Source organism: Nannospalax galili, unplaced genomic scaffold (genome assembly GCF_000622305.1).
Source record: "Nannospalax galili isolate Female #2095 unplaced genomic scaffold, S.galili_v1.0 scaffold47, whole genome shotgun sequence".
Taxonomy (NCBI): Eukaryota; Metazoa; Chordata; class Mammalia; order Rodentia; family Spalacidae; genus Nannospalax; species Nannospalax galili.
The window spans coordinates 2,254,589-2,272,332 of NW_008357641.1; the positions used below are offsets into that span (position 1 = coordinate 2,254,589).

The window sequence follows — 17,744 nt, forward strand, 5'->3', positions numbered from 1 at the left end:
AGATAAAATTGAATGAGGTTTTAACCTTTAAAAAAGATCTCCATTTCATTTTAAAATATACTGTTTCATATAGAAAAACTCATTTTTAATGCTACTAACACTTAAATGTTTGCACATGCATCTCTAATCTCTATATATCTGATTATTACTAGTCACAGTTGGTTACTTTCTGAGATCCTTGGCACCTAAGCATGGATATAAAGTCATCAGGTAGATTTCAATGGTAATGTTTTTCATATCACCAATTAAATGAAGCAAATTTTTATGCTTCTTCCTCAAATATAACTCATATTTTTATTTATTGACTTTTTTGTGTGTATTTCATACAGAACATCCCAAACAATCTTATTCATCTGTTACCCACATCCCAAATGGCACCCTCCCATAGTCTCCCCCCCCCCAGTGGAGCCCATATGCTCTGTCATCCCTGTTACTGTCCACTGTGTTGTCAGTGCCCCCAGCTGTTCCTCAACGCAAGTCCATCCACTGAGAACTCTTCCTCATCTAGCAACAATCAGTAGCCAATATTCCTTTAAATAAGATGGTCTGTTCTTCATTTTCCCAGTTCTATGATGGGTTACTGTCTGGGAGTTTATTGGGCTACCCTGGCCAACAAATCAAAGGAAGGTATCTCCTGTCTGGCTTTGTTTCTTGTTATGTAGACTTTAGCTATACATATGGACTCTTAAAAAATTATATTCATCACTTTAATCTTTGGTTATACTTTCCTTTCAGGTGTTTAAGACCATGTAGTTGGCCCAGATAAACCAATTAATTTTTACTCTTAAGGGTGTTTGAGGATCTGTTCCTCAGGGGTCACATGGGCTTAGGAGGAACCCCTGGCTCCTTTCCTCTACCAGTTCCATCTATGTGAAGATAAATTAAAGGTCCTGCTCAACCATGGCTGGCTTCACTTGGAAGCATGGAGGGAATGTTTCCTCTGTGTTGACCCTCCTCTTTGTGGACACTGGCTCAAGTCCATCTGGTGGAGTCTCCATGGTCTCCTTGATCAAGAGAACAGGTGACTCACCATAGTTGCATTTTGAGAGATGCTCCATAGTCCCCTGGAATTTAGTCGACCTTGGAGGGCATGGAGCAAAAACTGTCCTTTAAGTCTCTCTGACCAAATTAGTATAGGCCTCAAAATATGGCTGTTAAACATCCAAGAAGGTTAGTTCCACTAGTCTGGTACTTTTAATTACCATGTGCTATGTAGATAAAGCTTGGGCAAACACCAAAGGTTCTCAGATAAACCTTGAGTAGATGTATATTATGTTCCTTGAGCTAGCTGTATATATAATTTGTCAGTAGGTTGTTGGACTAATATGGTTCCCTCTGGATTTTTAAAAACTAGCTAGGCATTATTTATCTCTTGCATTGTCTAACCCTTCCACCATGGTTTCCCCATTTAAAGTGTCTCCATTTTCCCCATTTCTCCCTCAATAATACCTTTCTCCTATGGTCCCACTTCTTTTGAGCTCATTCTTTCCCTTTATACCCAAGGTTCCTTGTATAACTCTCCCTCCCTCCTCCCCTTAAAATAACCCCATTTTTATCCATATCTCCCTTATTAACACCTGTTTCCTACTGTTCTCTTTCATATTCTTTCTTTTCCTTTACTTCCCTGATTCCTTTTCATTATCCTGGTTCCTATAGTTATGTCTGGATACATATTCATAAGGATTTGGTGCTAGGATCCACATATGAGGGAGAACATACGTTGTTTGTATTTCTAGGCCATGTTACTTCACTTAGTATAACAGTTTCTAGTTCTGTCATTTAACAGTTTCTAGTTCTGTCCATTTACCTGCAAATTTCTTTCTTTACTGCTGAGTAAAACTCCATCGTATAAATGAACCACATTTTCATTATCCACTTGTCAGTTGAGGGACACTTAGGATGCTTCCATCTCTTAGCTATTGTGAAAAGAGCAGCAACAAACATGGATGTACAAGTGTCTCTGCAATAGGATAAGCCCTTTGGGCATATGGCAAGGAGTGATAATTGGAAAAGAAGAGATCAAATTATCCCTTTTTGTAGATGATATGATATCTAAGAGATGCCAAAAATTCCACCAGAAAATTCCTAGAAATGATGAACATTTTCAGGTTACAAAATTGATGTACAAAAGTCTGTAGCTTTATCTCTCTATACCAGTAACAAGTAATCAGAGAAAGAGCACATGGAAACATTCCCCTTCACAATAGCTGCAAAGAATATAAAATATCTCAGAATAAACCTGACTAAAGATATTAAAGAGCTGTACAATGAAAATTTTAAGAGATTGAGGAAGACATCAGAAGATGGAGGGACCGCCCATGTTCATGGATTGGAAGAATTAATATTGTAAAAAATGACCATTCTACCAAAAGCCATTTATAAAGTCAATGCAATGCCAATAAAAATCCCAATGACATTCTTTACAGAATTGGAAAAAAAACCATCCTACAATTCATATGGAAGCACAAAAGACCTCAGTTAGCCAAAGCAACCCTGAACGCCAAGAGCAATGCTGGGGGGATTACTATACCAGATTTTAAACTGTATTACAGAGCTACAGTCATAAAAACAACATGGTACTGCCACAAAAATAGACCTGTAGATCAACGGAACAAAACTGAAGACCCAAATCTGAGTACATGCAATTTCAGCCACCTGGTATTTAACAAAGGGGCCAAGAACATTCACTGTAGGAAAGACAGCATGTTCAGCAAATGGTGCTGGCAAAACTGGATCTCCACCTGTAGAAGAATGAAACTAAACCCCTATTTTTCACCCTGCACAAAAGTCAACTCCAAATGGATCAAAGACCTTAATGTGATGCCTGAAACTCTGAAACTGTTAGAAGAAAACATTGGCAAAATCTACAAGATATATGTATAGGAAAGGATTTTCTAAACTGGACATCAACTGCCCAGGAAACAAGGTCAGGAATCAACAAATGGAACCTCATTAAACTAAAAAGCTTCTGTACATCAAAGGAGACAACCAAGGAACTGAAGAAAAAAACCCACAGAATGGGAGAAAATCTTCACCAGCAACACATCTGACAGAGGCTTAACATCCAGAATATATAATGAACTCAAAAAACAAAGAATCAAGAAAGGAAGTAACCCAATTAAAAGGTGGGCTAAGAAGTTGAACAGAGAGTTCTCAAAAGAAGAATTAAAGATGGCTAAGAAGAATCTTAAAAGGTGTTCAACATCATTACTAATTAGGGAAATGCAAATTAAAGCCACTAAGATTTCATCTTATCCCAGTCAGACTGGTTAAGATTGAAGAGAACAAATGATACCAAATGTTGGAGAGGATGTGGGGAAAGGGGAATGCTCATTCACTGCTGGTGGGATTGCAAACTTGTACAACCCCTATGGAAAGCAGTATGGAGCACTCTTGTTTATTATTTTATGTTTACTAACATGTATTAGAATTACATTACCCCGGCCCGTGGGGTCAGCAACGCGGGGTACCTGGATTGGGGAGTGGGGATTTGGATGGGGCAAGAGACAAGAGAAATGGAGACAAGACAGCGTTCTGATCAAGTCTCGTTTATTGCAGCTCAAGCATGGGGTTAAATAGAGAATGAAAACAAAGGAGCAAAGAGTGAGTAATCATATCAGCCAGAACACAGGGGCCCAGATGTACCCTAAGGGAAGAATCTGAAAGGAGAACAAGGCCATGGGCCAAGGCCACGGGCCCAGGGCCGCGGGCTCTGTCCTGTGCCTGCGGGAGGATGGTGGGCAGAATGGAAAGTCACCAACTCAGGTCTGTCAGCAGTTTTGAGAAATGGCTGAGCCTCAGGCTCCCAGCATTACATTTTTATAGTTAGGGCATATTGGTATACCTATAATCCTGACACTGGGGAGGCTGAAGCAGAGGATCACAAATTTAAAGGCAGCCTGGGTTACACAGCAAGACTCTGTCTCAAAATAAAAGCAAAAGCCAGGTTGGTGGTACATGTCTGTAATCCCAGCACTTGAAGGCTAAGGAGGATTTCCATGAGTTTGTGGCCAGTTAGTGCTACACAGCAGAATCCTGTCTCAAAAAACCAAACCAAAGAAAAATATACAACAACAAAGTAATATGGATATATGGAGTTTCTTAATACTGTTTCCAAGTTTTAAAGAAGCTTGTTTTGGGGACTGGAGAGATGGCTCAGCGGTTAAGAACATTGGCTGTTCTTGCAGAAGACCTGGGTATGAGTCCCAGCACCCACATGGCAGCTAACAACTGTCCATAACTCCAGTTCCAGGGGATCCGACAGCCTCTTCTGTCCTCCAAGGGCATTGCATGACACACGTGCACATACCTACATGCAGTCATAACATTCATACATGTAAAATAAAAATAATAAATAAAATATAAAAAAGTTTGTTTTTATTTATTTCTTTGAGATGCAGTCTCACTATGTAGCCCTGACTGGCCTGGTACTCAGTATGTAGACCAGGTTGGCCCTGAAACTCTGATGACCCTTCTCCTTCTGCCTCCCAAGTGTTGGGATTACAGATGTGTGTCACCATGCTCAGCAAAAATATTTTCAAATGATGAATACCTGTGTCACTTAAAATACTTGCAGTGACACATGCTTTTAATCCCAGCACTTGGGAGGCAGAGGCAGGTGAATCTCTGTGAGACCAAGGACAATCTGTTCTACAAAGGGAGTTCAGGCAAACTGGGGATATAGGGAAACCCTATCTCAAAAAACAAAAACAAAGAATACTTTTGGTGAAGAATTTTGAAGAAAATAAAATATTAGTATGAGTTACTTTTGATTTCGCACTTGAAAAATTTCATGGTAAAAATATAGTAAGATTCTTTCAAAGAACACTGCTTTCTCTAGTGTGTAAACTTACCTTAGATTTTTCTCCTGGATTTTGTACTGATCTGTAATATTCTGTTCTTCCACTTTACTCCCTAAAATGCAGACCCAGAAAGTCATTATAAATTGTTAGAAATTATAGAAACTTTATTAGATGCTATGTCCACAATGAGCTCATTGTGGCCTGGCTTATATCAACATATATGCTTTTTACATTCTAAACTGTAAAATAGTGATGAGCCAGAAATGCCTGTTAAATAATTAAGTGAAGGAATTATATCATCTTTACCTACAGAAGTCAGGTTCCTGAAGGTTTCCCGCATCACATCACTGTAGAGTTTCTTCTGTGAAGGACGCAGCAGAGCCCACTCCTCCTGGGTGAAATTCACAGACACATCTTCAAAGGTCACAGAATCCTAAACATTCCACATGTGTAAAAAGGAGAGAGAATAAACTTGGGGATATATATTCAGGCCTGTAGGTTAACACTTTTTTTTGGTACTATTGTGGATTAAATCTAGGGCATCATACATGCTGGGCAAGTGAGCTCTAACACTGAACTGCAGTTCACATACAATTCTCTGGTCTCTTAACAATTACTGAATGCCTTGGTTGTCAGTTTATTTCTTTGTTCACACTGACTTCTTTAACAGAATCTAGAATACATGTGTCTACACCTACATTTTTACTATGGTCACTGCAAGTCCTTTTTTTCAAAATTAAATTTTTTTTGAGACATTGTCTTAAGTAGCCCAGGCTGGCTTCAAACTTGCTATGTAGTGAAAGTTGGTTTTTAATTCCTGATCCCCCTGCCTCCACTCCTCAAACAATGGGATTACAGGTGCATTGCCACCATATCTGGGTCTTATTTAGAGATAGGGTGTTACTTTGTAGTTCAGGCTGACCTAGAAGATGTGATCCTCATGCCTCAGCCTCCTCAGTGCTGGAATTATAAGCCATGCTTGGCTGTCACCTCAAATCTATAATAGTTCAACTGGAAGAAATAAAACTTTTTCATTATTTTTTTGTGAGAAAAATTAATTTCTTACTGCTCACAACTCTCGTCGTCCTGTCTCAGCCTCCTGAATGATAATTTAATGACTAAGTATGCATTGAGGATCTGCAATTTTCTCATCTGTTCCCATCATCACACACAGTTGCCACAAGCCCTATGGACATCTAACTTGTGATGAGATTTATATGAACATATTATCCTGAGTAGTTAAGGTCATTAGAAATACTGAAATTCTTCTGGTAGAATGAAAATATTTCCTTCCTTCCTTTTTTGCTTCATTCTCTTTTTTTTTTTTTTTTTGTGACAGAGTCACAGGTTAGGCTCAAATTCACATGAGCTGAGGATGATCTTGAATTTATTGATAGATTGATTTTGTGTTTGTGTGAATGTATGTACCTTAATTAAATGGGCTTTTACTCACAAGTCATGCAAGCCACAGAGTGGTGTGACACATTTCAAGTATTGTTGAAAAGAAAGAAAAACCACAATAGTAGAATCAATATTGAGCAAAGTTACCCTTTATATGTGAGGGAGAAGCTGGGTGTGGAGGCGTGCACCTGTAACTCCAGCTATTCGGAAAGCTGAGGGAGAACAATTGCACCAGAGGTGCAAGACCAGCTTGGGCAACATAGGCAAGATCCTGTCTCAAAAATATAAAACAGGGCTGGAGACGTTCCCTGGTGGCACACTGGTATCACATGCACAAGGCCCTAGGTTTAATCTCCAAAATGACCAAAAGAAAAAAAGTGGAGAAAAAGTCTTTCTGAGCTGGAAATGAGGGCACTTCTGTGGGTTGTAGCTTAGCGCATGTGGTCTGTGAGAAATGCTTCATGAAATTTATTGAAAAAAGGAAAATGGAGATTGGAGAGATGGTTCAGTGGTTAAGAGTACTGGCTGCTTTTGCAGAGGACCTGGGTTTGGATCCTAGCAGCTAACAACCACCCGGAACTCCAATTCTAGAGGATCTGATGCCCTCTTATGGCCTCTGCAGACATTGTATGCACATGGTGCACTTACATACGTGCAGGCAAAACACTATACAAATAAATTTCAAAGGCCAGGTGTGGTGGTGCACACCTTTAATCCCAGCTATCAGGAGGCAGAGGCAGGTGGATCTCTCTGAGTTCAAGGCCAGCCTGGTCTATACAGTGAGTTCCAGGCCAGTTGGGGCTACAGGGAGACCCTGTCTCAAAAAGATCAACCCCCCCCAAAACAAATAAATTTCAAAAAGTTAAAAAAGAAGGAAAATGATAAGGCAGAATGTTATAGAAGGAATCAGTGATGGTAAAATAAAACCATTATTTTTTATTTTTATTTTTTGTGGTGCTAGGGATGGGACCCAGCACCTTGAGCATGCTAGGTGCTAGACAGGTAGTAGACAAGTTCTTTACCACTGATCTACACAGGCAACCCATTGCTACCCCCCTTATGAAGATTTTTATTTTATGTGTATGAGTGTTTTGCCTGCATGTATATAAGTGCATGCCTGGTGCCTGTAGAGGCCAGAAGAGAGTGTAAGATCCCTGGAACTAGAGTTTCAGATAGCAGTAAGCTGCCATGTGGGTGCTGGGAACTGAACCTGGGTCCTCTGTAAGAGCAGTCAGCACTTTTAACTGCTGAGCATCTCTCTAGCTCCCATTTGTCTTATTCTTAATGCTACATGATAGTTTTCTCAAAGGAAGACTAGAAACATTAAAAGCTGGAGTGATGCCTATAATCCCAGCACTCCTAAGGTGCAGGCAGGGGGAGGGTCTTGAGATCAAAGTCATTCTGGGCTGCAGAGTAAGTCTGAGGCCAGCTTGGCTGCAAGAGATTTGTTTCAAAATAACAAAATTCTGGAGAAGCACATGTGGTGACTGAGTCCCATGAAGAATGGCAACTGGGCCCAAGACACCCTCCAAATAATCCCTAGGCCACCCCACTACTGCCTCCCTCTGAAAGGTCATTTGAAACATTTTCCTAAGGCATATGGGAGAATGGGGCCCAACACAACATGACACACTAGCTCTTTCCTCAGACTACCCTGGCTGGCTCCCCTTCTCGAGTGAGACTTTAAAAGTTTAATTTTAGTGAAGGCTAAAGAGATGACTCAGTTGGTAAAGTGCTTGCTAGGGACGAGGATCTGATTTCCATTCCCAATACCTGTGTGAAAAACCAGGCACTGTGGTACAGTACCGGTAAGCTGGGGATGGGTGGGTCTGTGGGGCTTCTTGGCTGACTAGCCAGCCCATCCTAATGGGTGATTTCCAAGCCCAATAAGAGACCCCGCTTCAAAAACCAAAGTGAATGGTGGGTGTGTGAGGATCAACATCTGCGGCTGACCTCTGGTCTCTGTGTGCAGGTGTACCTACCTACCCATGAGCATGTGTGTGTGTGCGTGCACGTGCACACACACACACACACACACACACACACACACACACACACAGAGTGTTGGTAAACCAGGAACAGTAACATATGCCTGTAATCCCAGCACTCAGGAGAATAAAGCAAGAGATTGGCGAGTTCCAGGCCAACCTGGGATACTTGAGACCCTGTCTCAAAAATAACACAAAACCCCAAATCAAAAAAGCAAACCAAAAGAACAGCAACACTGTACTTGATAATTCCAAATTATGGATAAGAGAAATGAATGACAGTAATGATCGAGGTCGTAGAGAGGAATTCAAGACACTTTGTTAGGCTGGGCATGGTGGTGCATGTCCTTAATTGCATACTTGGGAGGCAGAAAAAGGCAGATCTCTGAGTTCAAGGCCAGCCAGAGCTACACAGTAAGACTCTTTTTAAAAAACAAAACAAAAAAAACCCCTCCAAAACCAAAACCTCCCAAACCCTCAACTCTGTTATGTGGTACTTGCACACTGCACAACCTAGAAATTGTATAGTGAGTGTTGCTTTGAAAGAGAACTTGGGTTAATTGTAAATGTATGTTGTAAACTTAGTGGCAGCTACAACAAAGTAAAAACATAATTTTTATTGCTAAGAGAAGAGGAAAATAGAATCAAAATGCTCAATAAAAGCAGAACAGAGGATTTGGTGTAGCTCAGTGGCAGAACGCATGCTTAATGTGAAGGAGGCACAGGGTTCCATCTCCAGCACCTAAAACAAAAGCAAAACAAAATAAAACAAATACAAAATAAACAGAAAAAGACAACCCAATTAAAAATGTGTAAAAGAGCTGAACACACACTTCATCAACAAAGACCTGTAGGCAGAAAGTCAGCATATGAAAAGATGCCCAGCATGCTATATAGCCCTAGGGAACTGCAAATAAAATGGAATGAGTTATGACTAGATTCTCATTCAAATGACCCAAATTCACAGCCGGGAGTGTGTAATCCCAGCACTTGGGAGGCTAATGCAGGAGGACTGTGAAGAGTCTGAGGCTGGCATGGGTTACAGAGGACACAAAACAAACGCAAAAGCTGGTGTCATAGATGAAGATTAGAGAGAAATCTTGGTGTTTCCTGTTTAATTTTTGGGAAAGAAAAGTCCTAAGTAAAAATGTATGATCAAATGGATTTTTAAAATCTAGAATTAGAAGTTAAACACTGGATGGCACTGAAAGAGATTCAGAAGGTTTTGGGAAGATAAAAAATTTTGGCTAAGAATAGAAAATGAAAAACAAAGCAAAACAAAACTAAAACCAACCCATACTTTCTCCTTAAAATGAGACTGCTTTGAAGTACTTTGATGTTTCAACATTTTTAATTTTTTTTTTGAGACAGTGTCTCCCTGTAGCCCCAGATGTCCTGGAACTCACTATGTAGACCAGGCTGGCTTTGAACTCAGAGATCCACCTGCTTCTGCCTCTACCAAAGGTGTGCGCCACCATGAGTGGCTGATGGTTCAACATTTTAAGCAATAACTTTAACTTCTAAAAGTATTTCACTCTATGATGAAGGAAAGGCTATTGTTAGGATCATACAGAAACTGATGATGTGCTGATGTGCTGCAATTTTTAAAAACCAAATGTGTGATTATAAACTTTTAAAAACTGTATTATTTGCTAGATGTGGTGGCACACACCTTTAATACTAGCACTTGGGAGACAGAGGAAGGCGGATCTCTGAGAGTTCAAGGCCAGCCTGGTCTACAAAATGAGTTCTAGGTCAGCTCCACTACAGGGAGACCCTGTCTCAAAAAACAAACAAATAAACAAAAAAAACCCAAAACAAAAAAACAAAAACAAATTGTATTATTTGGGGCTTGGAGAGATGGCTCAACAGTTAAGAGCACTTGCTGCCTTGCAGAGGACCTGGTTTCAATTTCCAGCACCCACATGGAGGATAACAATCATCTATAACTCTAGTTCCAGGGGATCTGATTTCCTCTTCTGACATCTGTAGACACCAGGCACACATGTAATGCACATATATACATGCAAAACACACATTTAAACATAAATTAAAAAAAATTTATTATTTTTATTTTATGCGCATCAGTGTTATGCCTATATGTAGGTGAGTGCACCCGTGTCGTGCAATGCCCGTGGAGGTCAGAAGAGGCTGTCAGATCCCCTGGGACTGGAGTTACAGACAATTGTTAGCTGCCATGTGGGTCCTGGGATTTGAAGCTGGGTCTTCTGCAAGAACAACCAGCGTTCCTAACTGCCAAGCCATCGCTCCAGCCCATAAACAAATTTTTTAAATTAGCTAATTATACTCCTCCAGCAACTTGTTTTGCTTTAAAAATCAAGTATTTTGAGTTGGGTGTGGTTGTGCACACCTTTGGTCCCAGCACTTGGGAGGCGGAGGCAGGTGGATCTCTGTGAGTTCCAGGCCAGCCTGGTCTACATAGTGAGTGTAGTGAGTGCCAGCTGGGGCTACAGGAGACCTGGTTTCATAAAAAGACCAAAAAAAAAAAAAAAAAAGCAAGTATTTTTAATTAACAAATTTGAAGTCTTTCACAGAAGAAGAAAAAAAAAAACATCTAAAATTTAGAATGAGAAAAACAAACAGTGATAGAGATGCAGGCCAACGGGGAATTTCCTCTTGGGGATGAGCTCAAGCCTTTAATGGCTGTGCCCTTTCTCCAGCCTGGGATCTTCATTTCTTGGTAGTGAGAAAAGCAAAGTATTTCTACTTTGGAAGACAGGTAGTTTCTCATAAAATAGAACATATTCTTACCATAGATAGGATCCTGAAATTATGTGCCTTGCTGTTTTCCCAAACAAGTTGAAAACTAGTTCACATAAAAACTACAGTTCAGGGGCTGGAGCGATGGCTCAGCGGTTAAGAACATTGACTGTTCTTGCAGAAAGACCTGGGTTTGAATCCCAGCACCCACATGGCACTGTCTGTAACTCCAGTTCCAGGGTATCTGACTGCTTCTTCTGTCCACAGGCATTGCATGACACAGATGCACTTACCTACATGCAGGCAATACACGCATACAAATAAAATAAAATAAAACAAGAACAACAAAAAAACTACAGTTCATATGACAACTTATACAGGAATATTTATATGCGGTTTACCCATAACTTCCAAATTTAAAGGGTAAACCAAGGCAGACTGCAACAGACAAATAAATAAACCTGTGGAACATCCATATGATAAAATATGGTTCTGTGATAGATGGCAGTCAGGCCTTAAGTCATGAAGACATGGAGGAAGCAATCTTGTAAGTACACTGCTGTGAAGGAAATCAATTTGAAAAGATTACATACTGCAGCTGGGGATGTAGCTTAGTGTTAGTTAAGCCTAGTATGCATGAAGCCCTGCAACACTGAAAGAAAAGAGTCCACACAGTGGAATTCCAAGTATTGAGAACATACAACCATGGGACAAAAAATTACCTCCTGATGCCAAGATATTGTGAATGCAATGGATGGATGAATGGATAGGTGAACAACAGAAATTTTTCTTTTTTGAGACACAGTCTCATGTGTCCAAGGCTGGTCTGGAACTTTTATGTAGTCAAAGATGACCTCGAACTCCTGATCCTCCTGCCTCCACCTCCTGAGTGCTGGGTTTGCAGTCATGAGCCACCACAACACCCAGCTATGAAATTCTTTTATTATTTTTTTGAGACCAGATCTCACTATGTAGACTAGTCTTGAACTTACAGAGATCCATGTGCCTCTGCCTCCTGAGTGCTGAAATTAAAGGTGTGTGCTTCCAGGCTTATGAAATAGTTTTTAATAATGGTTCTTTCTTTCTCTCTTCAAAACAGATTTTTATGCTTTGAACTTGCTATATAGGTGAGGTTGTCCTTGAACTCCTGATCTTCCAGTCTCCACCTCCTAAGTGCTGGTATTACAAGCCTGTGCTACCACACCTGGCTTACTAATAGTTTCAATCTTTCTAGGTCCTTTTTTTCTTTACATTGGACCATATTAACCAATTAAACTGGAATGTAGTGTGTGTAGCTCCACTCTTTCAGGCCAATTTGTAAGGGCCAAAGACAGGATTTAGGGGTCTGGGAATACAGCTTAGTGGTACAGCACTTGCTTAGCATGGGCTCCATCCCCAGGACCACCTACATCTACACTTGTCTAACAATGAAAAAAAATATTTTTGGAACAGAGTCTCAGTATATAGACCAGGTTGGCATTGAGCTTACAGACATTTTTCTGCCTTTGCCTCTGTCTCCTTTGTGCTGGGATTAAAGGTAAGCCTTTGCCTGGTCCTAACAGTGAAAAAAATTTACCTGCAATAAAAAACAAACAGTTTTTTACATTTATATTTTGTGGATGTGTGTGGGTGTACATGCATGCCACCACAGCATGTAGCCATAAGAGGACAACTAGCTTGCTCTCCTTGCATCATGTCGGTTCTGGGACTAGAGTGCAGGTTGTTGGCTTGATGGTAAACACCTTTACTCACTGAGTCATCTTGGTGGCCCTGTAATCACAATTTTATTATCATTTAAAAATTTTTATTTTGGGGCTCAACCGATCCAGGGACCTGAGCCAAGGCGCGTCGGACGCTGAGAGGCCAGCAGCTCGGGGCTCGGCGGCAGAGGCCGGCGGAGTGGGGGGGTGGGGCGCCGAGCGCGCGGGGAGGGGGGTCCTGCTCCTCGGCTCGGCTTGGCTCGGTCCGGTCTCGACTGCGAACATGTCGCGGCCTGTCAGAAATAGGAAGGTCGTTGATTATTCACAGTTTCAGGAATCAGATGATGCAGATGAAGATTATGGAAGAGATTCAGGCCCTCCAGCTAAGAAAATTCGGTCATCTCCTCCAGAAGCTAAAAATAAAAGGCGATCTGGAAAGAATTCACAAGAAGACAGTGAGGATTCAGAAGAAAAAGATGTGAAGACCAAGAAGGATGATTCTCACTCAGCAGAGGACAGTGAAGATGAAAAAGACGACCATAAAAATGTGCGCCAGCAACGGCAGGCAGCATCTAAAGCAGCTTCTAAACAGAGAGAGATGCTCTTAGAAGATGTGGGGAGTGAAGAAGAACCAGAGGAAGAGGATGAGGCACCATTCCAGGAGAAAGATTCTGGCAGCGATGAAGATTTCCTAATGGAAGACGACGACGATAGTGACTATGGCAGTTCAAAAAAGAAAAACAAAAAGATGGTTAAGAAGTCCAAACCTGAGAGAAAAGAGAAGAAAATGCCCAAACCAAGGCTAAAGGCTACAGTGACACCAAGTCCAGTGAAAGGCAAAGGGAAAGTGGGTCGCCCCACAGCTTCAAAGGCTTCAAAGGATAAGACTCCTTCTCCCAAAGATGACGACGAGGAAGCAGAAAGCCCTCCAGAGAAGAAGACGTCTGCAAGCCCCCCAATGGAGAAATCTGGAGATGAAGGGTCTGAAGATGAAGTGCAGTCTGGGGAAGATTAAAAAGTGATGATGTTTTGGGAGAGATTTTATTTAAAAAAATGGAAACCTAAAAAAAAAAATTTTTATTTTATGCATATGAGTGTTTCACCTGCCATGTATGTAATTGCACCATGTGCATGCAATGCCCCACAGAGGCCAGAAGAGGGTGTTGGATTCCCTGTAACTAGAGTTACAGATGGTTGTTAGCTGCCATGTGGGTGCTGGGAATTGAACGCAGGCCCTCTGGAAGAAGAGCAAGTGTTCTTAACTGCTGAGCCATCTCTCTAGCCCGTTAATTGCAATTTTAATACACCTATTTCAAATCTGAGGTTCCCGTGCCCCAGAGGATCAAAAGCTTTTACTTGGTTCTAGAGTATTTTTTTTTTTGAGACAGGGTCTTACTGGGCTACATGCCCATACTGGCCTCAAACTTACAGCAATCCTCCCATCTCAGCCTTCCAAGTGCTGGCATGAGCCACCACGCCTAGGCAGTTCGAGAATTATTGCCTCACGCCCGCTGTATCTCTTCATTAACTTATAGTTTCAAAACCCCTAAACCTAAAAATCTTACACATCAGAGTTGCATTTAATTATAATGTGGTGCCAAGTGTGGTGGCACATACCATTTATCTCAGCACTGGGGATGCAGAGGCAGGTGGAGCTCTGTGATGGAGGCCATCCTGGTTTACATCGTGAGTTCCAGGACAGCTGTGTTACGGGGAGACCCTGTCTGAAAAAGAACAAAAAACCCCCAAACAAAATAGAAACCAAGCCAAAAAATAACAACAGCAACAACAAAACAAAATAAACCAATAGCAAAGTAGCAAAGGAGACCAGAGTTAATGAAGTACAATATTCACTAAATAAGGAATCCATCCATAGGAAAGAGAAGTCTTCAAATCAGCATTCAGCCCCACTCACCATCGCCCTCCGCCGGGGGTTGGGGGGCGGTGGGGGATGCTCCACGTCCGCTCGGCTCCCTCAAGCCGCCAGAGAGCGTCAGAGGCCAACCACGCACGCGCAGCCCACAGTGATGTCACGCGTTGTGCATAACGTAGCCACGCCCACGTCTCTGTCCGGACCCGGTGGATCCGCGGTTCGTGCCTGACAGCCTGAGGCCTAGACTAGAGGTGGTGCGGAAGCTGCTTCTTCCCCTGGGCCGTGCCCTAAGGCTTCCGATCTAAGGCGCGCTTGTTCTGGACCCAGGGGCAGCGGGGGTGTCCTTCTGCACCGCTTTTCCCTAGGGACGCAAATGTTGGGGTGACACTCCCTGCTTCAGCTAGTGCGACATCCAGGGCCAGCCAGGGCAGCTCATACTGTGCAAGAAGACTGGGGGCGTGGCTAAATGCTGCGAGGTCAGTTCTTGGAATCATGACCTTTGCAGACACACTTAAGGCTTTTCTGCAATTCACACATTCTATCAACCTCTAAGCTGGGCATGGCTGTGCACAGCCTGGGCTATATGAGACCCCCTAATCTCAAAAAAAAAAAAAAAAAAAAAAAAAAAAAAGAAAGAAAAAAAGGTGATCTTGGGAGAGTGTAGTTCAGTGATTGCTCAGTGTATTGTAAAACAAAAGTTACCCTATTATAAGCAGGTTTGCCTCACAGTTTCCCCATCCTCACAGATCTAAGTTTAGAAAAGGAATCCTTAGAACTCTAGTGTCTAAAGCTGGACTGATATTTGAACTGCACACTCTAGGATGAGTGTTGTGTCTCTTCTCTTGCTCTATCTCAGGCTGCTGTTGAACTCAGGATGTTTTGCCGCAGCGTCCCTAGTGTTGTGATTACAGGCATTGTAACCAGGCCTGGCTGAGTTTTCAAGTTTTGATATTATAAGTGAATAAATTTGACTTCCAAAGCTGAGAGCCCATTACTACTACAAGCTACAGGAGTTGTGCCATGACCTTCCCCTAGAGATTCTCTCTCTCTCTTTCCTCTCTCTCTCTCTCATTTTTTTCCAGACAGGATCCCATACTATAGCCCAGGCTGGCTTGGCTTAGAATGCCTATGTAGTCCAGGCTTGCACTGAGCTTGTGGCAATCCTCCTGCCTCAGCCTATCAAGTGTTGGGATTACAGGCATGAACCACGAGGTCTGACTTCAACTTGATTTTCAAGAAAGGAGCAACGATGAGGTGTGGCTAGTTAAATGCAATGCTGATTGTTATGGAATGCCGTTAATCTCTATAGCAATATGCAAATGAAAATTATTGAAATATTGAACAACAGTTTAATTTTATTTGCTCTTTAATAAATCACAAAGCTTTCACTCTTTTCCCTTTTCCTTAACATGTCCAAGAAGTTTGTTAAGTGGGAATGAAATCTGCGAACAGCATCATCAACGTATCTGACTTTGTGTATCTGTAAAACTAAAATACAGGAATCTGGGTGGGAATATCTAGTCAGTGATGCTTACCTGGCATGCCAGAGGTGCCAGGTTCCACTTCAGCAGCGTCCACACCCTCATCCCTCAAAAGTTTTCTTGTCACCTATTTTTTCAAACTTCCGTGTTTGAGCATGTCTTTCTGAAAGGAATAGAGAGCCACAGTGTTTTTCTGTTCTTGGTGGGTTATTTTTCTTGTCACTGTGATAAAACACACAACAGAAGCAACTTCAGCGAGCTGGGAATGCAGCTGTTTGTAGAGCACTTGCTTGGCATGCATAGGGTGCTGGGTAGGATCCTGGTACCACATAAACCGGGTATGATGGTACATACCTGTAATCTCAGCACTTAGGAGGTAGAGGCAGGAGGATCAGGAGGATCAGGAATTTGAGGCCATGCTTAGCTACATAGAGAGTTGGAATTTCTGTTTAAAAAAAAAGAAAAAAGAAAAGCAACCTAGGGGAGAAAGGATCTATTTTGACTTAACTCACAGCCTCAGTCCATGGTGGTGGGGAGGGCAAGGTAGAGTTGATACTACAGGAAGCTGGTGGCAGGGACTCCTCATATTGTGGCTGATCAAGAAGCACAGAGATAGGGTGGGAGTCAGAGGTGGATATAATTTTCAAGGTTCACTCCTGGTGACCTACTTCTGCTGGCTAGGCCATAGGTCCTAACGTTCCAGAACCTCCACAAACAGTACCACCAGCTGGTGAACAACTATGGAAAGTCATGAATGAGCCTTTGGTAATGACTCATAATACTCATAGATAACAGGGTACTTCAAATCTCACTACCATATTTCATGGGGATTTATTTTCACCAACAATCAGTTCTTCAGTAGGAGATCAGGGTGCTGTCCTATAACTCAAGTAGTTGTGATACTGCCTGCATTTGCCTAGCATGCATATGGTCCTGGGTTTGAGCTTCAGTAGTAGAAAAAGGTGTGACACACTTTTACTGAGAGAGCTAGCCCAAATCTTACAGTTTAGGAGCTTGGTCTCATCAGAATGTCCCATACTTCAGATACTAATCAGCTCCTATGCTTATGATGGACAGGATATAAATTGTGGTTCCCACAATTCTCTCTTTATGTCTGAAGAATTTCTGCAGCAGTTCATAGAGCACAGAAAAACATACTGTGGCCAGGCATGGTGGTGCACGCCTTTAATCCCAGCACTCGGGAGGGAGAGGCAGGTGGATCCTTGTGAGTTCAAGGTCAGCCTGGTCTACATAGTGGGTTCAGGTCATCTGGGACTACAGGGAGACCCTGTCTCAAAAAGACAAAACAGCAGCAGCAGCAGCAGCAGCAACAACAACAACAACAACAAATACCTTGACATCTGTTTATAACATTTTAAAGTATGTAAATGATCATGCTGATGAAGAGATACATGAAATGAGGTTTGGCAGGGTTCTGAGCTTGGAGCTCTGGAACTTCTGTCTTGGAGTTGAAGTGTGCCAACCTCCTGGAGCATAAGAATACACTATTATTTCATTGTAGTGCTAAAGATGAACCCAGGGCCTCACAATACCAAACAACTCTACTACTGACCTATATCTGAAGGGTGAACTGGCTCAGCAAACTTCCCTAAGTTACTCCATTTTGTTCAGAGCCATTTCAGAAGCAACTTTGCTCCACACCAAAAGGAAAACGGGGGCAACCTTGGGCCTTGGAAAATTGCCCTCGCCATGAATCATGGAATGTGCTAATTCCAGACATTATATTTGCTAACCAGCTTGTTTTCACTTCTGTAACC

The 17,744-nt window shown here is 41.9% G+C and overlaps 2 protein-coding genes across 2 annotated transcripts in view; one reads left to right on the top strand and one right to left on the bottom strand.

Annotated features, from left to right (window-relative positions):
* LOC103751897 (zinc finger protein 791) overlaps positions 1-15,012 on the bottom strand; it is a 17,015-nt gene extending 2,003 nt beyond the window's left edge. The window contains 3 exon segments of the mRNA XM_008855506.3: positions 4,854-4,914; positions 5,109-5,235; positions 14,528-15,012. Coding sequence (XP_008853728.3) covers positions 4,854-4,914; positions 5,109-5,235; positions 14,528-14,530 — 191 coding nt within the window. The 5' untranslated portion in view covers positions 14,531-15,012.
* Positions 12,729-13,658, top strand: LOC103751896 (nuclear ubiquitous casein and cyclin-dependent kinase substrate 1). The gene has a single exon (XM_029557403.1). The coding sequence runs from the start codon at positions 12,896-12,898 to the stop codon at positions 13,625-13,627; it is 732 nt and encodes a 243-aa protein (XP_029413263.1). The 5' UTR covers positions 12,729-12,895; the 3' UTR covers positions 13,628-13,658.
* Positions 15,013-17,744: the final 2,732 nt, after the last annotated feature.